The following is a 26,592-nucleotide window of genomic DNA, read 5'->3' on the forward strand; positions in this document are numbered from 1 at the left end:
GCTATAACTCAAAAGGATAAAATTTCTCAACAGGTTGGATTGAGCTAAATGTCTCGTAAATTATGTCATCTCCCATAAGCCTAATGTAGTTTTGCTCTACTGCTTCCATGGTCATCTGAGAAGTGGAGGAGGGTGGCTTCTGAGACATTTGTCATAGGGAACACTTTCCAGGGAGCACTTGAAAGTTGCTTCTGCTAATATTCCCCAATCCCAAGCACTATCAAGGCTGCTTAAAGTTGTGACTGATCTCTCTGGTCTCCAAGGCCAACACCAAGGGTTTAGTAAATATAGGAGTAAAATGTATAGACATCAACCCTTGCAAGTTTGAGAGTGGAAAGATGCATTTGGGGTCAGAGAAATCACCTCCTCTCAGTTCTGTTGGAGTCCTGATGACACCCAGTTCTCTTTCCTTTCTTTTTTTTTAACCTCTGTGTGTGTGTGTGTGTGTGTGTGTGTGTGTGTGTGTGTGTGTGTGAGCACTGTGGCATGCTCAGGAACATGTTGTCTGTGGATGTTGGGATACCTTCCTCAATGTTTCCCCACCATATTTCCCAGGGAAGGTCTTTCCCTGAACATGGAGCAAGCTGTTTCATCTAGATTGCCACATCAGCAAGCCCTGGGGACCTGCCTATTTCCACCCCTAGTACCAGGCTACAGCTATGCACCAACACCCAGCTGTTTATGGAAACGCTACGGATCTGAGCCGAGGTCCTCAGGGTTTCACAAGTACTTCACCCACCAAACTGTCTCCCCAGTCTCTCGTGACATGGTTCTCCTAGCTGGTTGAGTGATATCTCCTTGAGTGTTCAGCCTACTCCTCAAGGCCTAATGACAAGTCACAAGATGGACGGAGAGAGTCTGAGCAGAGGGAATGGTTGGTAGAGTGGCTTGGCCACCTGAAAGGCAGGACATTTACGTGATCTTGGATTATGTGAGTTGGAGTATTTGTATACAGAAAGGTTGAATGGGGACAAGTGGTGACCGTTCTGCTATGCAGAAGTGACGCTTTTGTGTCGTACTGTGACTCCTACATGGTCAGCTCTCTGCTGCCTCTGTACCCATGCATGGCTTTTTGGTATGCTGCACACTTGTTCCTTCTCCCTCAAGACTTCAGATTCTATTTTCTGTCTTATAGCTTTAGAGGTCCAAAACATCAACTGGCAGATGCCAATGAATCGAAGGGCACATCACACAGACAAGTTCTCCAGCCAAGATTTCATTGTAAGGAGAGGACAGCCCTGGGAGGTAATACTGCTCTGCAACCGAAGTCTTGAGTCTGGAGACAATCTGAACTTCATCGTCTCCACAGGTACTCACTCTGCCCCTCCACACATACCTACTGAGCTACCCTTGAGGGGCCATTGGGCTTTGAGCTATGTCTTGATTTAGTATAACTATGGGAGCATGAGACTTATGGTCTTCAAATCAAGAAGGATGTGGCCTGCGTGTTTCCTCCAGTTACCTCAAGCACTACGATGACATGCTTTACTGGATGAAGGCCTAGATCAGTGGTTCTCACCCTTCCTAATGCTTTGACCCTTTAATACAGTTTCTCCTGTTGTGGTGGCCCCCAACCATAAAATTATATCATTGCTACTTCATAGCTGTAACTTTGCTACTATTAGGAATTGTAATGTAAACATCTGTGTTTTCTGATGGGCTTGGATGGCACAGAACCCACAGGTTGAGAACCACCGACCCAGAGGCATTCACAGTGACATCAGAGCCTGATTTCTTCTAGGTCCTACCCATCTCCTTTTGTTTCCTTCATTTTCTGTTTCTCTCACAGGTCCTCAGCCCTCTGAGTCAGCCAGGACAAAGGCTGTATTTTCCATCTCTGGGAGAAATACGAGTGGCTGGAGTGCAGCGCTCAAAGCCAGCAACGGCAATAATCTGTTCATTGCTATTGCCAGTCCTGTCAGCGCTCCCATCGGATTGTACACACTGAATGTTGAGGTCTCCTCCAAGGGCAGGGTCTCCTCTGTGAAACTTGGCACATTCACAGTGCTCTTCAACCCATGGCAACAAGGTAGGTCTCTAAGCACTGCGTTCCCACGTGTCCCGATAGAAACAATGAGTGTGCAAAAGAGAGGAGGTTACCCTGTGCTCCTTACAGGCTTAGATCTGGTTGGAAAACGCCTGTGGGCTGTGGGAGGAGCAGAAAAGCTACTATTTAGGAACTCTGCACTCACCTGGCTGCGTGACTCTAGGCAGTGACACTATCACCTCCATCCTCAAACACTACCCCATTAGGTGTATGTTGTGTCGTTACCTTCTGGGCTCCTGTGGGAGTTTTTATACAGCACAATAAATTCTAAGAGACAACAGAAGAGTAAAAGTCTACAATGTGGCAGTGCCCTGCTATTTGAAGGTGCAAATATCTCTTCCTTGGGTCCAGTTTTTAGACTCTTAGGTCAACTTAGCTTCTCTCTCTAGGCTGAGTACCCACAGTGAGAGCTGGAAGTGTCATAGCCCAAGGCATCATTCTTCACTGGCGATTGGGGGATGGGCCCAAAATGACTGATTTCAATGGTTCACTGTGGCATCTGTTTTTTTGTCTCCCTCTCCCTCCCCTTCACCCTTCCCGTGTGTGTGTGTGTGTGTGTGTGTGTGTGTGTGTGTGTGTGTAACAGGGGATGATGTCTTTATGAGTAACCATGCTGAAAGACAAGAGTATGTTGAGGAAGATTCTGGCATCATCTACGTGGGCAGCACGAATCGAATTGGCATGGTTGGCTGGAACTATGGACAGGTAAACAGACCATAAGAAGGCTGGGTTTTCTCCCTGCTACACAAGATGCTCAGTACTTATAGCAGATTGTCCTATTTTCCTGCCCTTCTTTCTGTTCATTCATTTGGGACACATCTGTTGACCATCTGTTCTAGAGCCTAAGCCGAACACTGAGAAACAGACAGGTAAACCTCGTGCTCCACAGGAGTCACAGTCTAGTTGGCAAGATGGACTCTACCGGATTGATAAAGTAAAATATCTCTGATGCCACGACACACAAATAGTTAAAAGACCCAGCAAAGAATCTCAGGACAGTAATGTAGCTCCTGTTTTTCATTCCACACAAAATTGTGGTGAAGCCCCATTATCAAATATTCTTGGCCTTTCAAACCCATGGCCTTTGTTTTTGAATTACCATCTGAGCCCAGAGAGTTCCCTGGTTCTCTCAGTTTAGAAAATGATTGGGAGTGCCTTTTCACCTTTCATTTTCCAGACCATACATGAAAGCATTAGAATGAAGTACCTTGGGCAGCCAGGGTGCCCACATAGCCAGACGTGGCTAGGCAGGTGCATGCGGATCCATTCCAGGTTCCATTATGGAGCTGACTACATCAAGTTTCTAAGTTGAGCCTCTGTGTTGACTTAGTGAAGAGGGAGAACATGAGGGGTATAAAAATGCATAACACACCCAAGAGTGGGAGCAGGCATTTTGGGTAGGATGGTTTGTGAAAGCATTTTTTGGGGAAGGAGCTCGTGAGCCTGAGGCGGTAAGGGAGACTGCTAGCTCGCCATCTTGAAGAAGAACATTCTAGGAAGAAAGAGAAACAAATGCAAAGACTCAGGGCAAGGAGAGCAAGCATGTGAAACAATTCTCGTGTGTCTTATTTTGCAAACATAGCTTTCCATCTGTCTTCAACCACACATTTTATCTGGTCTGTTATTAAGCAAATAGAGAAACTAAGACTAGAAAGGCTGATTCGTTCCTGAGTCCGCAGCAAGCTGAGAGTGGACTGTACCATGCCATCTCCTGTTCATGCTAGTGGAATGAGTTCTGGTTCATGTAGAGTGAGAGATCTTGTGAACTTGCTGGGCAAAGGCTAGTTGTTGGTGGCTGCTCCTCCATAGCTCTTAGCTCGGAAGGCCACAGAGTGACAGGGCTTGGGTAGGTCCAGTGGTCCTCACCATTGTGCGCCAACAAACTGGGTCATTTCCTTCATTTTAACATGTGGTCCCATTACGAACAGTTTGAAGAAGATATTCTGAGCATCAGCCTCTCCATTTTGGATAGAAGTCTGAATTTCCGTCGTGACCCGGCGACTGATGTGGCCCGCAGAAATGATCCCAAATATGTTTGCCGGGTGCTGAGTGCCATGGTAAGTAACAGGAGACAATAGCAAGTGCCACTCACTGCGTTGTCATGTGGCTGCATGTCAGGCCCATACACTTGTGTCTCATGGGTTTGGTAGCTTCAACCTTGCCCATTTTGCCAATAGAGAACGTGGAACTCCTATAAATTAAGGGACTGACATGTGTAGTGACCAAGCAGCAAAAGCAGAACCAGACCCCAAACGTGACTGGTTTCAAAGCTCCTTCTGCCATATGGCAAGGCCTGTTTTAGATGACAATGGGAACACGCCCATTAGGTGTTTACCAGGAATAGGGTGAGAGGGAGGATGAGAAGTTCTGCTCCATCATGAGGCCTCCTAGGAAAGGAGGATTGTGCCCAGTGAGACTGGGATGTGAGCCACCTTGGTAACATGGAACCTTCAAGTTTCTTGACAGGAGGAGAACAGAGAGCCCCACTCATTTCTAGTCAGAGAAGGAGACTCAGGGGGTTAATGTAACCTACTCACAGTGTGTGCTTGTGAGTCAAACAATGTCTCGAGCTACTGGACAGGGTTTCTTTCCATTCCCATGGACCTAGACACATGAGGATAGCACACACACACACACACACACACACACACACACACACACACACACCACAATCCTGGAGGAATCATGGCTCTGCACTCAGTGTATACAGACTGTCTCCATCAAAAAGATCTACCTGCCTAAAAATTTAAAGGTCACTACAGTGGCTTTTGGGAGCCTGAAGAGACCAGAGGATCATGAGTACCTAGTCAGTCTTGGCTTCACAGAAGAACCCTGTCTCCAAAGAAAGCTAAAAATCAAAGTGAGCTCTTTTATTCTAACTTTCATGAACTAAATAATAATATAGAAATATCGTTAGCATCATTTTATGTTGGCCCATGGTTTAGACACACCTTGGACTATTTCCAGGGTGCCCAGTTACTTTGTTAGAAATCTGAATGGGCTTTGGGTGGCACACTGATGCCTAAGGTTAACTAGGGAAGGCTTCTAAAGAAAAAAAAAAAAAGGAACAGAGCCCTGCAGGAAAGAAGTGAGATGGGCCCAGAGACACTTAAGACCTTCAGATCCAGGAAGGCCTTAAACATCCAGGACAGAGAATGGAGCAAGGGAGCTCTGGGCTGAACCTTCAAAAGCGAGTTGCTTAGATAAGGGGTAGCCAATGGAAGCAGAGGTCAAGTAAAACTGGAGATCCGGGCCACTTAAAAAGCCAAGTTTCCTGCCAGCAAATAGAGTAGTTGAGTCCAGCCGTGAAGCCAGCTGGCTCCTCAGCTGCTGACTCACTCAGCCTGGGGCCAATCCACGCTATCTCAGAGCTGATTTCCTCAGACGTGCCTCCCTGATGCTCTCTCCAGACCCTCCTTTTGGGCAGGGCTAGGCCAGGAGCTAATTATGGCTTCTGAAGAGCTTTGAAGTACTCGGCTTTCAGCCAGCAGTGACCTTACCCCGAGCACCCATGACCCCTGGAGCTGGTGAGCTGCACATCTTCCCTGGTCAAGGACGCCTAGCTTGCATGGTACCACTGGAAGTGATAGAGAGCTCACCTCTGGGCCAAGATGCTTCTTGTGTCTGCTGTGTACCTTCGTACGCCTTGCTACATTCATAGGTGCTCCAGCGAGAAGGGGCAGACTGACAGGTTGAGGAGTCAGTCTGCGAGGTCCCGGGCTAGCCTCTCACTGCACAGCTGGGATAAATAGCAGAGTTTTATGGACTCTGAACGCTGACCGGGGGAGCACCTCTGATGAATCTACAGCACACATTGTCTGTATTCGAATGTGAAGGTGCAGTGGTCATGGAGACAAACCGACTCCCAGGATCACCAAGGAGACAAGGGGCAGGGGGTAGCCATGAGCTCTTCCTCCTCCCTTACCAGGCAGTGTGTGATGATGAATGTGAGCATGTGCGTTGCTGAAGATTGAACCCAGCTGCACACATGCTAGGCAAGTAGCCAACTACCGAGATAGATACAGCCCCTGGTCTCTTTTATAACTTTTATTATGGAGGAATCCAGACCTATACAAAAGGAGAGAGAAATATACCAATCCTTAGGTCCCTGTCGTCGACCTCAAAGACCGTCTTACTTCATCTATGACCCCCTCTCCACAGGTGACTTGATGAACCCCAACACTGCATCCCTTGATATCATTCCATCCATAAGTACTGTAAAGGAAATGGAAAAAGAGAACTCAGGTCTCCCGAGTCCTCATCCAGTGTCTGTCAATGCCGTCTCCCATTTGCGCTCCTTATAGAATCATATTTAAGTTGAATGAATAAATGAACAAATGGTTGAAAGAAGGAAGGGAGGCAGGGACAGAGGAAGGGATGAAGAGAGGAAAGATGGACAGAAAGAAGAAAAAAGGAAGGGCCATATTCCACCTTTTTTTTTTTTTTGAGAAGTTATATGTTAAAGTTCTAAGTAAATTTTGGAAGACAGGCATACACGTGCATGCGCGCTGTGCGCACACACACACACACACACACACACACACACACACACACACACAGCAAATAGAACTTCTGGGTCCTGTCTTGCTGCTGACAAACTGTGGAGTCTCCTGCTTCTTGTCATCCTGTAGTAAAGGACTGATGTCATTCGGGAGCAATCAGACATGGCCCATTAAACGAAATACCTCTAAACTCATAAGGGCCCCCCTCCCTCTAAGTGATTTGTTACAATCTTCATTATAGAAAGGAGCACTCAAGGCCCCACGGTTTCCTCACCTCCCATCTTGTGTTCTGACTTCTGTACACTTCTCCTGTAGGCATGGCATGGTATTCATTCATTTGGGACATTGGGGATGTTTCTGTGCAGATTAATGCCAATGACGACGGCGGCGTTCTTTCTGGGAATTGGAGCGGTAACTACAGCGGTGGTGTAGACCCAAGAACCTGGAACGGTAGTGTGGAGATCCTCAAGAACTGGAAAAAATCTGGCTTCAGACCAGTCCAATTTGGCCAGTGCTGGGTCTTTGCTGGGACCCTCAACACAGGTAATTTGAGCGTGATGTGCCTTTTATGGGTCTCTGGGCAGTAATGGAGTATGCTAAGTTACCATCAACAGCGTCCTCACAATGACCTTGGTTTGTATAGTGCTGCGGTGCTTGGGGGTTCCCTCTCGGGTGATCACCAACTTCAACTCAGCTCACGACACAGATCGCAACCTCAGTGTGGATGTGTACTATGACGCCATGGGAAATCCCCTGGAGAAAGGCAGTGATAGCGTGTGGTAAGTGATGAGCCATTTCCCTGGGCACAGCGTCCCAAGTCTGAGGAAGTCTCCCCTGTTGTCCTGGAACTCAGCTCCACACTGGAACCAGAAAGGAAAGGAACGCGCAAGCCAGGGCTTTAGTTCCGAGTAGACGTGCTGCTGAGGCTAAACATGTACCTCGCTCGACCTACAATGGAGGTCTTGGAAAGGTCTGAGGCCAGTGGAAAACAGGCTCGGGAGCTCTGGGAGACCACTGGAGGTTTATAGCAGTCATTAGGCTTGGCTCCAGTTGAAAAGTTAAAAACTGAAGCTACTAATTTTCCAGCGAAGAATACAAATTTATCTTAATTCAAGCAACTGGTTACTTTTTGTTGTGGTTAGGTTTTGGGTTGGTTGGTTGGGTGTTTTGGTTTGTTTTGTTTTTTGAGGCAGAGAATCACTCTGCAGCCCACGATAACCTCAGGACGTCCCTGCCTCCCTCCCAAGTGCTAGGACTGCAGGCGTGCACCACATGTCCAGCTTGTTTCCTTAAACAAGACAAAGAGAACCCAATACATTTCTCATAGCTTATATGCAATTATCAGGCATCTTAGTTGACAGAATAAAAACATTTATTCTGGGCTTCATGTAAAAATAAGAAAATGTATGCGCTTAAGAGGCGTATAGTTCTAATCATAAATATGCCATAGTCACATGTAGCCGTATGCACACAGATATATAAATAATTTATAATAGATGCCAGCCAGAAGTAAATTATGTAAAGCTTTAAAATGTAAAATTACTTATAGCAATGTGTTTACAGTGTGTATATTATATATATAATACTGTTTAAGCTTATTATCGTGATAGGTTAGTAACAGTCATTATCAATGGACTATTCTGTATAGATGCTTAGATATCTGTGTCTCTCTCACACACACAGTCAGTAATCCATGGCTTGAGTCGGGTTCAAAGGACACTTCAGCATAGTTGTTCACCAGTATCCACATGACTAGATGAACTTCAGAGCAGTTACCATTTTTGTCCAGCTTTAATCTTGTTTGTATAACAGGTTATTTACCATTTCCAGAATGAGAAGGTCCAGCTTTTCTAAACTGCATTCAGTCTGACAGAAAATATGAAATAAAAAAGTGAGAAAGTTTTTAATCCAAACAAGCCACCCCATGCCGACAGCTGAACTAATAAAGTATCCCTCCCCTCTACAGGACAGGGAACACATAAGATTCACCTACAGTCACATGGCTTGAGGTTTTCCAGGGACTTATATTGGGAGTCCCCGCCCCCTTTTTTTCCCCAGATATACAGCTTTCTCCCTAGTGACATCAATACTAATGACAAGAGTCTTGTTTTCCAGCTTCCCCCAAATAAAAGTTTTTCCTCTTCCCAGTTTTTGTTTTGTTGTGGTGTCTGAACTCTTCCCACAGTCAGTTCTGATCACTGGGGAAACCACTCCTCCAGGAGAGGAGACAGATGGCTGAACAGCCTGGCCATCTCTGGAGGAAGGCCCCTTTTGTTTTAGCCAGGCTGTGATGACCCATCACACCAGGAACTGCAAGGAATTAAGACTCAATTCCTCTCCTGAAAGCACTCACAGCAGTGTTGGGACAAGGGACAGGGCATTAGGTGTGATGTCCAGACCAATGAATGATTCAAATTAAGCCTTGTGGGAACCCAGGGAAGGAATCCTCAAGAGACGCTTCAACAAAAGAGAAATGTGGGGCTTTAAAATTGAGTTTATTTTCCTGGCAGCTTAGTAATTTATTCCAAATACAATCACCTTTAAGACAAGTAGAGCCTGAGAGAGATAGGCCTGGGTGGCCCCACCGCCATTCTGTTGTCTTTAAGGGAAGACATCTAGAATCAGGCTGTTCCTATGGGGTCTGTCACCTTTACTCTCATCCTGCTACCATCTCCAACCCCTTTCCCTGGCAGCAGTGTGCAGAGAGCCAGGCCTGCATGGTGGTGTCAGGACCGAGTCCCGAGCCTTGTTTCCAGCCCTGCTACACACCTGCTGTGTACTTGTGCAAGCGCCTTGTGTTTCCGCTCCCAAGTTTCTCCTCCAGTGAAGCATTAGAGTTGGTCCAGGACGCGATTATCATCCAAGCCTCTTACAAGCTCTTATCAGTCTCAACCATATTCTTCTTCTCAGACCCTGTGTTTGGTATGCGATCTAGCTGCTCCCTCCAGAAACCCACACGTCAAGCTCACCCAGGGAGAGCAGAATTACTAACCTTTTACAGTAAGCACAGCTTAGTTTTAGGCAGAAAGACTTGGGCCTAAACCTTCATGTCGTAAATGTCAGAAGCTTTAGATTTAAACTGCTGTGCGTAGGCGCCTAACTTTGCAGGTGAGGCTGGGTCAGGAAGAGCCTAGCAACAGCTGATGCACAGCTGGATGCCAACTAGTGTTCTCCTCGCTGACATTCACGTTCGCAAACCAGGAGCTAGGTGTCGTTACTTTATACTTCCAGACCCAACCTAGAGGCGAGGAACTGAGACTCAGAGAAGTTGAATAATTTCCTCCAAAAGACATAACCAGAAGGTTGAGGTGCAGTTTGAACTCAGACACTGAACTACAAAGCCCCAGATAATGCTGCTGCTCTTATCCCTGACTAAAGCCTGAGACATCCAACAGCTCCTATCTGGGTATTTTTCAAAGGAGGTTGGCAAGACATCACGGTGTGGAAGAGCAGGGTGGGTTCCTTGGCTCACTTTAAACAGTAAATAATGCTTCCCCATGAGACCAAACATACCTCAGGAGTGCCACGAAGAAAAATGACTTGCCCAAAGTCACACTGTGAATTTGTGACGAAGCTACGGTTAGAACATAATAGGTTTCTATTACCACAAAGAACATCTGAGGGAGAGGGAGGGTCCTGGCCATCTTACAGAGGGGTGAAGAGGTGCCCACCAAGGGTTACATCCAGCCCTCTGTCTATCCACAGACTCACAGACTCTGAACTGGAAATATATGGTAGACCTTTTCATCATTCCCTAAATGATATCACGTTCCTTTATGTCACATTTATGCTGTACTAGGCATTATAGTCGCCTAAAGGTGATGTAAAGAATATGATAGTATGATAATATATATCGAATCCCTTTTGAACACAGTAGAATTTGGTTCCCCGAGGGGAGATACTGGAATGAGCCCCTTGTGGCCTGTACTTGTCTCGAGATGAGCAGCTAGGAGACAGACACTCTCACTGGCTGGGAGACGCTCGGTTACCTTCTGTTGTTTTTATTGTCTGTGGGGGTTTTTTGTACTTAACTTCCCACCTATGTATTGAAGGGCTGGGTTAAGCCTAATCTGCAGTTTCTCCCAGGGTCCCCTTTGTAGTCACACTTGCAGCCTCCAGCTGAGCACAGCTTCTCCCCAGGCCTAAGAGAGAGGAGCTTTCCTGTCTGTCCAGGGCCTCTGCTTCCCTCAGGAGCAGGAAACTTCGGGGGAACTTGATGTTGGTGGGTGGTGGTGGTGGTGGTGGTGGTTGTTGTTGTGATTGTTGTTGTTGTGGTTGTTGTTCTTAACCCAGATTCCTGTTGGACCACTGTGAAGGGGAGGGCTGTGGATACTATTCAATCAGATTGTCCACCCAATTATTAAGAAAAGTTGTCCAAGTTTTCTTGATGATTCTAGCTGCTTTTCTCTGTGTTCTCTCTCTCTCTCTCTCTCTCTCTCTCTCTCTCTCTCTCTCTCTCTCTCTCTCTCTCTCTGTATTTGCATGCATCACACTATCTGTAGATTTTGCAGAGCTCCAAGGTAGGAAGCAGATGAGGACTGCCCTGCTTTGCCCTGCTCTGCTCTGCTCTGCCCTGCCCTGCCCTGCCCTGCCCTGCCCTGCCTAGGGAGTGGAGTGTTCAAAGAAGAGCTGTTCATCCCTATTCTTCTTCAGTGACCCACCGCTGTCTTCTCACACAGAGCTCTGCCTTTGAATTCCTGCCCCTACTAACCCTTAACCACTTGATCTACAAAGAGGTCACCAAGGCTAGGACAAGAGCCTTGTTCCCAAAGCCGTTCACATCAGCAAGCCTGACTCAGCACTTGCACTAGGGCACTGGGTGCTAAGAGGTTAAGAGCAGGGACTGTACTAAAGTGGTTTACAGTTTCACGTAAAGAGCAGTGGTTACGGAGTGAAAATGGATGCACCGGATTATACACAAGACACAGAGTAGCACTGAGTTCTGTTCAGCATACTCCCCAGATCTGGAAAGGAGTCCTGATGAGGCAGTAGCTGAGGCTGTGTTTACCTGCAGAAGAACCCGGGGATTGAGACCACTTTCCAGGCAGAATCTCCTCACCCTAGGAACTCAAAAGTGACAGAGCTCAAGACAAGCCCAGAGTGGTGGCTCATAAACTTCCAACTTTGCATCACGACTGATGTAGATGGGGAGCTGGCGGGGCAGGCTTCCGTGACTGTTAATAAACCTGCAGTCCTTCTGAGACGGGAAGTCTGGATTTTCCAGAGCCTTTCTTCTCCAGTTAAAGAAAATTTCAGAATATAAGAAAAGTAAAACTCAACTATAGCCATATTGTTCACACATTTTAACATTTGACAATTTCCTACCCATTCTTTAATGCTTTCTGTTGATTGTATAATTAAGATACTACACTTTGCAAAGTTCAAGAACAAGATGGAACAGGTGATAGATGCAGCCTGCGTCCTGTCACGTCTCATAGATGGAAGCAGCCACTTCATGGCTTCTCTTATAGGGTTTGTTTGTTTTTTAGTGTGGGGACTGAGTTTAGAGTCTTTAAATGTTTTTATATTTATTATTTAACTCTCTCTCTTGCGTGCGTGCGTGCGTGCGTGCGTGCGTGCGTGTGTGTGTGGTGGTAGAGCTTGAACTCAGGACCTTGTGTATGTTAGGCAAGCATTGATACATAACCCTGCCCCTGTATTAACTCCTTTAATACTTGACTTTATAAAATGGAAGTCATTAACCATTCCTTTTTTTATGATTTGTAATCTGTGGCACCAAGAAAAGTGATTCCACAACTTACACTCAAGAAATTCAAGTATAACAAAATTCAAGGGAGGGAAAGACAAACAAATATCACTATTACTAGGGAACATGGTAATAGTTTAAACGTATGATGAATCATATTATATTTAAATAATTTACTTTTGAAGGATATTTAGTGGCAAGGGGAGCATGTTCATAGCATACAATTTGCTCAAAAATATGTAATTAATTGGGGATGTGGCTCAACTGTAGAATGCTTAAGTAGCAGGGGCAAGATCCTGGGCTCTAGGCTGGAGAGAAGGCTCAACAGGGAAAGGTGCTTTGCTGGAGTTACATCCCTGGAAGCCCTGTGATGAGGAGAGAGATCCAAGTCCCACAGCCTGTCCTCCAACTTCTGCATGCTCCCTGTGATGAACACACACACACACATACACACACACACACACACACACACACACACACACACAGAGAGAGAGAGAGAGAGAGAGAGAGAGAGACTATACTGAAGGTAATTAGAATATGCCACACTCTTCTGCTTATTGCCATTTTTATAGCATACAAAATCTAAATATTCATTTCTTTTCTAAGCATGCAAGCAATGAACAGTCTTCACAATTTTAAACAGTTTTAAAATATGAAATACTTCATAAACAATGTAACTTTTGTCCCGTGTGTGTTGTGTGCACCCCGAACTGTTAATCTGGCTAACACAACAGAGGTATTAGAGAGTGACTGGGCCCAGTTTTTTCTATTGATGGGAACCAGACCCAGAGCCTCGAGCTCGTTAGGTGAGTGCTCTGCCTCGGAGCTAAGTCCTTAACTTCCTCACAGTTCATTTAGGAGTGAGTTTATTATTGTTCTGCGTGCGTGCATTTGGGGTGGAGTGCATGACACTGAGCACACGTGTCCATCAACATGAGAACTTTGTGGAGCTGACTCTGTCTCTCTCCCTTCACCTTCACACTGTTCCAAACTCCAGCTCAGGTCAACAGGGTTGTCTGACAACACCTTTACCACTGGTACATCTCAGCAGCCCCCAAGTAGTTTTATTTCAAAAGAACTCATACACACACACACACACACACACACACACACACACACACACACACACACACGTGTGCATTGTTTTCTACCTTGATTTTGTAAGTAATTTCCTGTTTTCATTTTAATTTAGAAAACATAATTGTTGATTTTGTTTTCTGTTTGTTTGTTTCTGTATTTTGTGGGGTTTGTTTTGGATTTTCGACGTGTGTCACTATGTAGCACAATCTGGCCTAGAGTTCACGGTCTGCTGCTTTGGCACCCCAGGATTACAGCCATGTACTGCACTGGTAGCTTCCATTTGAGTTTCTTACTTTATGCTATATTAGATAACCTTCCCGTGCTAGCTACTGCCTTCGTTTTGCTTGGTATTTATTTTGCGGCTGTGTGATATTTTATTCATAGCTGTGCAACAGTATACCTGGTTATTCCATTGGAAGTGAACTTTTTCTTCCAACATTCTTGTTCTCACAAGCCATGCTGGAGTGAGCACCTTAGTCCAGACAACCGTGCATAGTCATGAGTTTTCCCCTGGAGAAATCCCTTGTGGTGGAAATACTGGCTTGGTGGGTATGCAAATTTCCAGAGATTTTTTTTTATACTCATTGCCAAATTGCCCTCTGCAAAGGCCATACCAATTTAAATCCTCGCTGGGCTGTAGCAGTTGCTTTCTTTAATCTCTGTTTAGCAGGCAGAATCTGGTTCCTCGTTGCCATTTTAATCTTCTTTTAATAGCAGCGAGGTTAAAACTAGAACCATATGTTCATTCACCATGCTTATGAAAACTGTCACTCTTTATTGGCATGTTTTTCTTTTATTTTGCTCTTATTAATCCATCCTATAACCGTAACATGGTGTTTCTGTGTAGCATATATGTTGTACTGGTTTTTGGCTTTTCATCATCTTCTTTTTTTTCCTCTCCCATTTCCAGACATGATTGCAGCTGTCTGCGGATCTCTCTTCAAGTGTGTTCATCCTTCCCCCCTTTTAGCCTTTGTCCTAATACACTCATCCACCAAATTATTCAATTTCAGATATCGAGAAGGTGCAGTTAAAGCATTCCATTTGATTCTTCTAAAAATTTCTATTTATCTGCCAGAAGTCGCTCTCTTTTTGCTCTCTGTGAATATATTTCCCCCGAATGCCATTGATTCCGGTTAGAGTAGCTTCTTTAAAGACCTTGCCTGACAACTTCAACTGGTGATTGTCTTTTCCCTTGAGGCTGACCCTCTGTGTGTTGAGTTCTTTGGTTTATGCCCCAGGCATGCTGAATGGCTGCATTCTCTTATTGTGTCCTAGCAAACCCCTAGAAGGACGCAGCTCGAAAACTGCCTCAGTACAGTGGGAGCAGCTCCACTCCATCATTTTTGTCACAATACTTGATTTGTCTCCTGCATGTGTGGTTCATGGGTCACAGACATGAGCAGTTTATAGATGAACTCGGGGCTCCTTTCCCTCTATTCTTACTTTTCAGAGCAACCTCCTCACTGTCAACCCAGGGTCCCTGAGCCTCAGGTTACAGCGCTGGGGAGATTTCAGGGAGGTGATGCCCACCAAGACTAGCAGAATCTCTGGGGCAGGGAGTGCCTTCAGGGAGGATCTGAGAGCTGCATTTGGTCAGAGAAGTGGTGCGCTCCTTCACCTGTTACGTGGCCTTCTGTCTGCAGGAATTTTCATGTCTGGAATGAAGGTTGGTTCGTGCGGACTGACCTAGGTCCCTCATACAATGGATGGCAGGTGCTGGATGCCACCCCCCAGGAGAGAAGCCAAGGTAACCCTGCTGGAGCTGCTCTGAGCTTGCCCAGGGCCCTCTCTAGCTCCACAATGTGTACATCCCATTCTAATGGGATGAAGACTTTTCCTTATTTTGTGTTGTTTATGCTGTCATTTAAATGGATCCCTCCTCTGCAGCCCCTCTGGCTGTTGCTACCACTGGAGAGCCCTAGCATGTCAGGCAACAGGGAAAAGATACCCTCTCTTGTCAATAATTACTTCTTATCTCTGCCACCAGCAGCATGCCCTTTCAGGGCAGAAGCCCTGTGGATTCAGTCCTGTTATTCTTTATGTGACAGGCCCACGGCAATGGCTGCGGCTGCTGCTTCTGCTCCCTCCTGTGTATTTTCTGACAGGTTAGGCTCCCTTCAGACGGGTTGCCTTGCTCCTGCCTAGGGCCTGGGCCTTTACTTTTGGTGAAGGTTGGGGTTAGAAACTCAGGGTCGGAAGGACCCCATGGACTAGATGTTCAGGAGAGATTTCTAGAAATAAAAAGTCAGTGCACCTCAGGGCCAGAGTGATTTCAGAGGCAGAAAGGCAGCACTTCAGAGAAAGACCAGACTGGCATCAGGTGGGTCTGCCAGGAGGGACACACAAGTCTTAAGTGGAGTTGGACCAGGGACTTGGTACAGAATGATGGCGATGGGTAGGTGCTGTATGCCAGACCAATGGGTCGCAGTTACAGTGGGTGTTTGTCTGAAGTAAAGGCAGAGGGTGCTATATTGTCACATCAGGATGCCCCCCAGGGTTAGATCCTAGCCAGGCTGGAGTAGATGGACCTAGCCGTGGTTTTTGTGCACCTAAACTCTACATCCTGGCCATCAGGTGTGTTCCAGTGTGGTCCTGCTTCCGTTAATGCAATCAAAGATGGTGAGGTGGACCAGAATTTCGACATGATCTTCATCTTCGCGGAGGTTAACGCGGATCGCATCACTTGGATCTACAATAATAGGGATGGCAGCCAGAAGCAGAATTCTGTGGACACTTACTCCATTGGCAAATACATCAGCACCAAGGCAGTAGGCAGCAACTCTCGCATGGATGTCACGATCAAGTACAAGTACCCAGAAGGTAAGATTGGTGCATGGAGCTATGCCACATGGGGCTTGGTGATGGGTGGACAGCTTTGAGAATGGCAGGAAAAAGCCTTTACCCGATACTTCTACATCTCCACTAGTTCTACAGAAACGGCAGGATGTCTCATGTGCTCAACGGTTGTTTTCAATAGGGACAGAGCATCAAGGACAGTTACAATACTTGGGGGAGTTAGCATCAGAGCACGGACAAGTGTAAGCCCAGCCCACCTCCAGATAAATTCTTTTTCAATTGTCAACTGAAGTGATGTTACTATGATTGAACATCACAAGGAGAGGCACGGTCCTCATGGACTTTGGAACACATTTCTCTATCAGTGTCTAGTTTCCTGTCAGTGTCTAGACCATGGACAGAGAATGCCATCTCAGCAAAGAAACAGACAAAGAAACTCAGGGATGTGTGCTTGTGCCATCTACATGCATAGCCCATCCCCTGAGAAGCCCGAGGTATGATTGTAGAGGAGGCTGATGCTATGGTCCCTGAAATTGCCATCACTATACGGCTGCTGTCCTCTTATAGTAACCTAGGAAGGCTGAGGTCACTCCGAAGTTGCTTTGGGGACCAGCAGCATAGCAGTTCTCAAGGATGGAAAAAAGCTCCCCGTTTAGAAGTGTAGTTCGGCTTTAGAAACAGCCCAGAGTAACTTAGCAGTTTCTCTGGCAGGCCATGGGCACTCTCTAATTGATCCTTGCAGTCAATCTCTAGGAAGGGGGAGAGGGTGAAACAAAGGTGTCCTAGACGCGCCTACAGTGCTCCTGAAAGCAGACCAAATATCTGACGACTGCTGGCTATTGGTGTTGGTGCTCACAGGAGAACACTGACCCGAGAAGGTGGAGTCTAACTCCAAGGCCAGAGGTGTCCACTTTAGTTACCAGTGGGTGGACACTTTATGGTCTGTAAACACTGTTGAAATTCTCTGAAATTGAAATGCACTTGTTTGGGAACGGTAGAGCACTGGGAGGAGAGCGTGCATGCTGTACTAAACCATCTGACAACATTCACAAGCCTGAATGCCTACTCCAGGTACCCTGTAGACAACACACAGCAGATGGTGTCCCTGGAGAGGCAGGTGCCAGGCTGGTAGTTTCAATAGCATAGTGTAGGACAAGCACAGGGAACAAGAAACAAATAAGCCAGGACAGAAGGCGACACTCAGTCCTACCTACCACTTATAACAGGCTTCGTAGGATCTCTGACTTTCTTGTCACCCTGCCAACAAAACAAGAACAGCAATGTCTCTCTTGGGTCGGATTTCAATACGAAAATGCACACAGTGAGGACGGAATGTCTAGGATGGTGATCTCCATCCATTTGGATACTGCCTTCCTGCAGACTATTTTGTTCAGGGACTGCTTTACCTGACTGTATGAGCCTGTGGCTTTCCCTGTCACTCTCCCACATTGATCCTGTTTCTCTGAATTCCTAGCAACCTTCTAAGCAATAGGGAGAGGCCTAGTAGATGCTCCCTCCGGGGACAGAGGCAGTACCTGTGTTCATGCATGACAGCAGGCTGGGAGAGCTGTCTGATGTTACCCAGATCTTCTTGCCTAATGATGCCAGTAGTTGGTCTCAGAGAGCCCCAGGCAGGAAAAGCTCATAAAATGGGTCGCTAAGCATTTGCACAATAGCAGTGCTGTGGTGAGAAAACAGCAGCAGGAAGCATAGTCTTGAGTAAGCTCAGCAGGTGACCTATATAGGCCCTGGAACCTCCTTGTGCAAATGCCTGCTTCAAGGACTCAGGCAGAGAGGCTCAGAGGCTCAGCACAGCCTTCAGCTCTGGGTGTGGACTGACAGCTCAGCTAGAGAATGGAAGGGCGTCCAGAGGAACCTGACCCTCCAGGAGCTCTCAAGCCCGGTAATCTAGCCACTTGCTTGCAGCAGGGTGGGTCCAAGGGAGGATCCTTAGACCAGGCTCCAGATCCCTGGAGATGAGCCCCTCCCTTTCTTCATCCAAATCCCAGAGTAGTCCAAACCAGTAGCTTCTCTTAGATGGCATGAACCTCTGAAGTGCCCGCCAGGACATTCACATAACTCATGGAAAGGACTTGCTAACTTTTACTTATCTTAACCTTCTGGTTTACTTTGAAATTTTCACAAGTTGGTTGGGGGAAAGCCTAAGGGGCCATAAATATCAACTCTTCTATCTTCTTGGGAGGCCAAAACCTTCTGCTGTATGGTACATGTGTCTGCAGGTCAAGACCAGGAATGGACTGTGAACTGCTTAGTCAGCCTGAGCTTGGAGTTGTTTGCTCTGTTCCCAGTATGCCACAAGCCTTTAGGGTGTCACCCATGCTGTCCTCTCACTACTTCTGCTGCCATGGGCAGCAGGACCTACAGAGTCAGGCAACGCACCCTTGGTTTGAGCTCTTGCATTTTGGGGACTCCAAACTTCTCAGCAATTCAAACTAACCATGACTTCAGAACATACCAGCCTCAGGATGTTCTTGCTGACGTGCACAGACAAAAGTGTCACTTGCTGACTCTCAAAGTGCCTCCAAACACGAGCCTGGGGAATGTGGGGAAGTGATTTGGAGTTCTTTCTCATGACTCTGGCTTTGCTTATGAATTCGTTCTCACTCCTCTCCAGTTCAGTTTTGCAATTTGCTTTTTTTTTTTTTTAAGATTTATTTATTATATATAAGTACACTGTCACTGTCTTCAGACACACCAGAAAAGGGCACCAGATCCCATTACAGATGGTTGTGAGCCACCATGTGGTTGCTGGGATTTGAACTCAGGACCTCTGGAAGAGCAGTCAGTGCTCTTAACCGCTGAGCCATCTCTCCAGCCCTTGCAGTTTGCTTTTAAACAATCGATTTGGTCTTCAAGTCTTAGGGAAAGACCTTCTGTCCAAAGAAAGAGATGGGAGGAAAGAGGGAGGGAGAGTAACGTTTGCAGAGACTGACCTAGCTCTCCTCATGGTTTCCTGAGAGTAAAGACTTGACTGAAAAAGGACCAGAGACCAGCCTTCTGCTAAGAAAGCTTAATGGAGACCTGACAAGGTTAGACACTTGCTGGGAGCATCGTGAGCAGGGGGACGTGGTGCCAATGTTAGATCAAGGTCACTTTCCGGTGGGTCATGTGTCCATTGTCTGAAACGGAGCTACGCCCCTGAGGTATGCCCATGCTTTGTTTTGTTTCTCTCACCAACACACAGGTTCCAAGCAGGAAAGACAAGTGCAGCAAAAGGCTATGAACAAACTCAAACCTAACGCATCTTTTGGCGCAACGTCTTCAAGGGGTCCCGACGGGGAAGAAAAGGAGCCCAGCATTTCTGGGAAGTTCAAGGTCACTGGGGTCCTGGCAGTAGGCAAAGAAGTCAGCCTGGCCCTGATACTCAAAAACACGACTAGTGATAGGAAGACAGTGACGACAAATATGACAGCCTGGACCATCGTCTACAATGGTACCCTGGTCCACGAAGTGTGGAAGGACTCTGCCACAATATCCTTGGATCCTGAAGAAGGTAACTCATCCTGTAGTTGGCGGGACTTAATCCATCTAGGGCCCAAAAGAGTTGGTCAGTGATGGAATCCACTGCTTTCGGTGGGTCTGCTGACTGTGGACAGAGTAGTCAATGGCCTCTGTGAGTAAGCCTTAGTTCTGATGCTCTGGAGGTTGGCTGTCCTATGAGCAAGGCCAGTCATTGTGGTGCTAACAATGTTTATTACGCCCTAGCAGAGGAAGAAGGACGGATCAGCAGTGCATAGCCATGCAGTGTCCGGTATGGGTTTTTGCCACTCTGCAAGGTTTTCAGAGTGAATGTAACCTCATCTGACCTTCTTTAAAAAGCGGGCGATTTCAAACCTCATGTTACAGAGGTGACTAGAAGGCTTCAGATACTTGTGACTTGCTTGTGCCAGGGTGATTAAGGGAAGTGCTGAGGTCTTGGTCCTTGTTTTCCTGATGTCAAGCCCAGTGTCACCTCCTGTTTGCTAGGTTTTATAGCTGCTGTCCTGCTCTTATACCCCACCCCCAGTCCTCTTGTAGGTTTGACTTTGGATGGTCTTCGAAAGATCTCGGGTCTTACATCCTTGTCCCGTGTTGACCACAGCTTCCAGGCTCTTGAGTGTAGTTTCCTGATGACGGGGACGGATTTTCTTGGAGATCTGAGCATTTGGGAGGTTCAGTGACTGTTGCTCCAGGGCAGCAGGGATGGGAAGAGAACCAGGCAGAGCAGAGGGAGATTGATTCTGCGGGATTAGAATGTAGGTGTGTGCCGGCATTGGCAAAATCCTGGAGCTGTTATGAAAAGTTTGGGCTGACAAAGCAGATTGACAAGGGTGGGGTGACTATTTGCTTCACATCAAGAATTAATAGAAACTGGTTAATTATATAGCCGGTCCTGAAAGAATCCCGAGGGAAAAAATGAGCTGCATTGCTCCTGCTAAAAGACAGAAAGAATCCTTTCACAGCTTGTCTTCCAGCAGAAATGTCAATGTCAGAAACAACTACTACTGTTATTTACCCCTGACACTTAAAAAAAAGGAGCCCAGGGTCTCCTGGATGCTAGGCAAGAAGGTTACCATAGCATAGGACTACATGCTTCTGTAGGCCAAAAATATTTCATATGAATGGGGAAAACATTTTAATCCTCTATAAAACAAAACAAAACAAAAAACAAGCAAACAAAAACCCAGCAGAGTGGCACAGAAAGCAGGTAAAGTGGCCCTGGAATTCTGACGCTCAGATAAGTCCTAGATCGACCTGAGTAAGTCTCATTCCCTCTCTGAGTCTCAAAGTCAGACCACTAAGAAGGCTGCATCAAGTGACTCGGGGATTCCGTCTCCGCATTAGGGACAGCTGTGCCAATCCCCTCAGTGGAAGTGAAGGGAACTTTCTCCTAGCTGTCCTACCCCCAAGGCCATGGCGCACAACTGTGGGAAGGAAAGCGATGCCCACGACCATCTGGAAAGGGAAAGTCCCCACGATCTGCAGTGTTGGGAGGTTTTGTGGAGTGAAAGCATAGCTCACTGATAGAGTATATGCTTAGCATGCACAAGGCCCTGGATCCTGTCTCCAGCACCACAGGGGGAGTCTTTGAAGCCTAGAGAGAAGCCAGAGGAGGAAATCCCATTAAGGGAAAACCCACACGTCAGAGTGTGGCGGAAACAACCCCGATGTATGTATAGAGTGATGAGAAAGTGCAGGATGTTTTTAAGGAAGAAGTGCCTTTTGCACAGTTCGGGCAGGGCCAAGTTGAGGGTCTGAACTTTATCCCCGAGATAGTAAGAAATCATGGAAGGCATAAGAGGAGGAACATGACTTAGAAACCCTCGTGTGGCCTTTCAGCTTTGCCTTCCGTGAGTGTGAACTGCTCTGAAGCTAGAGCACCCGGAGGGAGGAGGCCGAGGACACTGTCACTCTAGAATCACAGCTTATTAGATGACTGGGTGAACTGAGGCACTTAGCCAATGCCTTGGCCTCCCTGCCTAGTCATTACTGTGTTGTCACCCGGATTGCCACTGCCATTAGGCAATAGCATCCTTCTTCCCCTGTCTCTTCCAAAGAAACTCATCCTCTGACATTTCCCAGGCCTGGGAGGGGCAGCTGCACTTCAGACCTTCAAGTCCCTCTTTTTTGGATGCAAGCTTGCTTGCTTGCATCCTGAAACCTCCTTGGTCCGTCTTCACAAACCCGATAAAAAAAACCAAACCTCAAACCCAAAGCCAAACCAAAACCAAAAAACCACAAAAAAACAAAAAAAAAAAAAAAAACAAAAACAAAAAAAAACCACAAAACCTCAGAGCGGAAGGCTTTGAAAGCAATAGGCGACCATACAAACCCTCCCGCCCGCTCAGCCCACCTCAGCTCAGTTCCAAAGAGGATCTCAGAGCTCGGCTTCGCGCTCAGCCCACCCCACCCCCTTCTCCCTTCAGAAATACAGTATCCAGTGAAGATCGCATACTCTCAGTATGATAGATACCTAAAGGCAGACAACATGATCCGGATCACAGCCGTATGCAAGGTGCCTGATGAGGCCGAGGTGGTCGTGGAGCGGGATGTCATCCTGGACAACCCCACTTTGACCCTGGAGGTAAGAGATGGGAAGGGTGCCTCCCCCGGTCCCGGAAGCCCCACTAGCCACCAGGAAGTGAGCAGAAAAGGCAGAGTTTTCCCTAGGGAGGTACCTAAGAGCCTCGTGGATCTGGCTACCCTTTGTCTACTGTTTCTGTATATAGTGCTTGCTTCTTCCTATGTAATCAATCTCACTGCCGGCTTCCTGAGTCCCCACGGATCCAGGAAATTGTGTCTGCCCTGGTCCCACCTCTCCTAAGCTTCCTGCCCCCTAGTTTCTAGGAGCTCAGGAAAGGGTGTTCACTGTGGTACAGGGTCCCATTTCTTATGTGGCTACTGCTTTGCTGTCCTGTTCAGTCCACTGTGCTTCAGGACAGGGGCGGTCCCACCTCAGGACTAGACAGTCACTGTGGGGCAGTAGTTGCAACCTCGAGCCTTACTCCTGAAGAGACCTGGCCTTGTATCTGGGCTCCAGCATTTGTCAGCATGGAAAGTGGGCAAGCCCTTTAGCTAAGTCTGTTGCTTCAGTTCTGTCAGAGGGATGAGAAGATGCTTTCCTTGCAGGGTGTCACTTCCTCCGGTAGCCACACGTGACAGGACATTCTAAACGTTTGTCCCACTCAAAGCCCACCTTCGTATAACAATTTGTGCCCCTGTCTGATAGGCAGTGCCAGTGGAGCCAATGTTAATGCTGTTCTGGGGTCATCTCACCACCTCAGACAGAAACAGCATCTTCCATGTGTCATGACTACAGCATGACCGGGCTTCCATTCCTCTGAGGGAAGCTGTTGTCAGTTACTGTATGGCTCCTGCATGGTGCAGCCTCTTTTGCTTCACAAGGAGTTTTCAAGAAGCTCTCCCGGTCTGTCTCTGAGATATGACTGACAACTGAGTGTTTTCTCCGACTCCCAAAGCTGGGAGACAATACTTGGTGGTGACTCAGCTCAGCTAAAAAGATATTTTGTCCTAAGAGGATGAGCATTTAAATTAAGTTAGTTCCCCCCGCCCCATTTATCCTTTATCCTCAAACATCCTTACATAGTCATCTTTGTTCATATTCAATTTTTGGATTTCTGTATGATGTCTGATTTATCTATAACATCTTTATCACTGATGCTGTCAAGATGAAAGCCGTACTGAATTCCCGTGAGTGTTTATGAGATACACCAATTATCCTTCTCTCAAACACACCCTCCCCTCCTGTTGAGATGCTAGAAAAGAGAAATATTTTTGATCACTAAATAAGTCAATGTGTGGTTCACTCAGAGCAGTGTCAGAGGCTCAAACTCATGAAGGGAATCTATAGAAAAAGATAATATTCTAGATAGAATTTTCTTATCTCGTCTAACAGTCTTGTCAATCCCACCCTGCTAGCTCATCTACCGATGGGCAATTAACATTGGCTAACCTGGGGACCTTACATGGGCAGTTAACATGGGCTAACCTGGGGACCTTACATCGTGGGATCAGAAATAAAATCTGAATGTTTTTCCAAAGGAGTGAGAGCATTCAAGTTCATGACTAGTGTTCCACATCCAGTACGCTGCTTGCATTTATAGACCAAACTTAATATATAACAATAAAGAAGCAGACACTTGAAAATTAAAGAGTGTGTTTATAGGCTTGCTGATAAACAACCATAAAGAGAAACAAATGTACAGATGCATGCGTTTCACGTCAGCAGTGAGACTACGTAACATTATGTAACACTGCTGCATACCAAGAGCACAGAGCACTGCTTTCTCTTCAGATTATTCCATACGCTTTGAATTCCCAGGGAGAGATGACAGTAATCACAACGTGTACTATGTTTCACTTATTCAGAGTATGCTGTGATATATTGCAATGACTGTCAAAAAAAAAAATAGTCTAGGTTTTGGGACTAGGAAGGCCCTTTGTTTCCCAGTGTGTGAGTTTCTCAAGCTGTCAAATTAGTCTGAACCTGCCCTTTTACACCGTACAGGGGTAGCCATGAACACTAACCACAAGAAAAACAAAAAACAAACAACAAACTAACTAACTAACTAATAACTAATAACTAACTAACTAATAACTAACTAACACAACAGCCTCCAGGGTTCTCAAAGGCAGCCATGCAGTTTCAGCATTTATTTCCAAAACACTGTCTTCCTTTCCGTGTCGTCATTTGTTCCTTACTAGACGGGGAGATAATTAATCTTCCCTCCTGACCAGCTATGTCTGCCCAGATCATGGCCGATACTTAGCAGCTAAAAACAGTCCTCACCTTTCAGGGTGAGTAAGTAGTTTGTTTTGCTTATATGGCCCCAAATCCTGCTGTCATTTTCTATGATTCCAGCCTCCTGAGTGTACACACACACACACACACACACACACACACACACATGCACCAAAAATATTTTTAAGTAAGTAGAAGGTTCAAGCAAACTAGCTGGCCGTGGACTGTCCCGAGAAGCAGGAGCTGCCCGTTCTGGATGACCTGAGCTAGGGTTGTGAGCTTGTCTCAGTATGCTTCCAGTCATAGAGAACAACACAGGTCTCTCTGTCTGAGCTGACTCCCACAGATAGTGTGGGGATCATGGCAGTGTTTTGGTACCCCACATGGAGGTTAGGATAGCATCTAATACTCATGGCTGACTGGAATGGCCTTCCTTTCTACATCCTCGGCAAATTTCTCTCTCACCCTATCGTCATGGTCAGCTCTCACAGGGTAACAGGCAGGGCCCACATACCTAGCATCTTAACTCATGGGCCCTCCCTCCAGGTGCTGGACCAGGCTCAGTTACGAAAGCCGGTGGTCGTGCAGATGCTTTTCTCCAACCCCCTGGATGAACCAGTGAAGAACTGTGTGCTGATGGTGGAAGGCAGTGGCCTGCTGCGTGGCAGCCTCAAAATCGAGTGAGTCCGGGGCTGAAGCAGCTTTGTGGGGATGGCCAAGAGTCGACAGGAGGGCCTGCTCAGAGCCTTTAGGTAGTAGAGAGGCAGAGAGTACCCTCTGGCCTTGAATCTTCATTCTTTGTGGGCCTTGGTACTCAGGACTCTGCATTTGGTTTGGAGTCTATCAAACTTGAAGTTAATTGCAAGTGCTAAACTCTGGTCTTCCACACTAATCTGTGAATCCTTCCCCATCAGTGTGCCGGCCCTGCGCCCCAAGGAGAAGTCCCGGGTCCGGTTTGAGATTTTCCCCACTCGGATTGGCATCAAGCAACTGCTGGCCGACTTTTCCTGCAATAAATTCCCTGCAATCAAGGCCATGCTGGTCATTGAGGTGTCCGAGTGACCGGCCTAGCGGCACTCCCACAGAGCTGGGTAACGCAGACCAGACAGTGCTCTCCTGTGGAGTGAAACTGTTACCTATGCTGTCCAGCATGAGAAGTCCTCCATGTCCCCAAGGCTGCCAGACATGGACTTCCAGCAAGTCCCCATACCCAACCCCCCTCACTTCAAGCTAGGCCAGGTCCCCCCTGGTCCGGGACTTGATCAGTTTTGCACATTTCCTGATTGCCTTCCTGTTCTGTGAACCCTTGACCCCGTCGATCCCTTATACCCGGCAATGCTGCGAACAGAACAGCACTGAACAGCACCAGAGCTCAACACATTGGGAAGAAGCCAGCCTGGACCGCTTGCTGATCCCAGCCTGCAATTCAGATACCCTGTTCCTCCCTCAGCCTCCACGGAAGGCGGGGAGTATTACATACCACACCACATACCTTACAGTCGTAATAAATGCCAAACAAGTGCAATCCTCCAACAGCCGTTCCATCCGACTGCGTTGCCTCAGGTGGTAGAGGAGGGAGAGGGGCCAGGGTCACCTCCTCTAGAAGATTCAGGACCATCGGTACCAATGTCCGCAGAAACTATGTTTGCTCTTTTGCGGCTTCAAGGGCAAAAACAGGGAAACACTGCCAGCTAGTTCTGGAAAACTTCCCAAGATAATGCCCCAAATGAAATAAGGCCATGGTGGCAGGCGCCGACCCAGTAGTTCTCAATCTGTGGGTCCCGACCCCTTTAGGGATTGAGAGCCGTTTTTTTCCACAGAGGTTGCCTAAGACCATCAGGAAACTCAGATATTTACATTATGATTCATAACAGTAGCACGATTACAGTTAGGAAGTAGCAACAAAAATAATTTGTGGTTGGGGATCACCACAACATGAGGAACTGTATTAAAGGGCCACAGCATTAGGGGGGTTGAAAACCTCTTCCCCAATCCCTGTGTGTGCTTAGGAAACTCTTTAGAACCTTTGTGCATGTCTTAGAAAGAGAAAGAACTTCCAAGTATTTTCAGGAAACTTATGGCAAAGTGGGCTCTGCCCACACTGGGCTATTCCCTGCTGTGTTGGTCCATTTTCTGTGGCCCTCACAAAATATCTGGGGCTGGACCATATCCAAAGAAGGGGGTTGTTTCGCTC

The 26,592-nt window shown here is 46.9% G+C and overlaps 1 protein-coding gene across 1 annotated transcript in view; it reads left to right on the forward strand.

Annotated features, from left to right (window-relative positions):
* The window catches only part of Tgm3 (transglutaminase 3), a 35,254-nt gene extending 9,323 nt beyond the window's left edge, over nucleotides 1-25,931 (forward strand). Inside the window, 14 exon segments of the mRNA XM_032902345.1 lie at nucleotides 1,136-1,309; nucleotides 1,790-2,029; nucleotides 2,634-2,752; nucleotides 3,976-4,104; nucleotides 6,915-7,092; nucleotides 7,193-7,328; nucleotides 14,983-15,086; nucleotides 15,914-16,159; nucleotides 19,341-19,649; nucleotides 22,063-22,220; nucleotides 24,945-25,052; nucleotides 25,054-25,078; nucleotides 25,313-25,324; nucleotides 25,327-25,931. Coding sequence (XP_032758236.1) covers nucleotides 1,136-1,309; nucleotides 1,790-2,029; nucleotides 2,634-2,752; nucleotides 3,976-4,104; nucleotides 6,915-7,092; nucleotides 7,193-7,328; nucleotides 14,983-15,086; nucleotides 15,914-16,159; nucleotides 19,341-19,649; nucleotides 22,063-22,220; nucleotides 24,945-25,052; nucleotides 25,054-25,078; nucleotides 25,313-25,324; nucleotides 25,327-25,460 — 2,072 coding nt within the window. The 3' untranslated portion in view covers nucleotides 25,461-25,931.
* Nucleotides 25,932-26,592: the final 661 nt, after the last annotated feature.

The sequence above is a fragment of the Rattus rattus genome, chromosome 5, assembly GCF_011064425.1.
Source record: "Rattus rattus isolate New Zealand chromosome 5, Rrattus_CSIRO_v1, whole genome shotgun sequence".
NCBI classification, from domain to species: domain Eukaryota; kingdom Metazoa; phylum Chordata; class Mammalia; order Rodentia; family Muridae; genus Rattus; species Rattus rattus.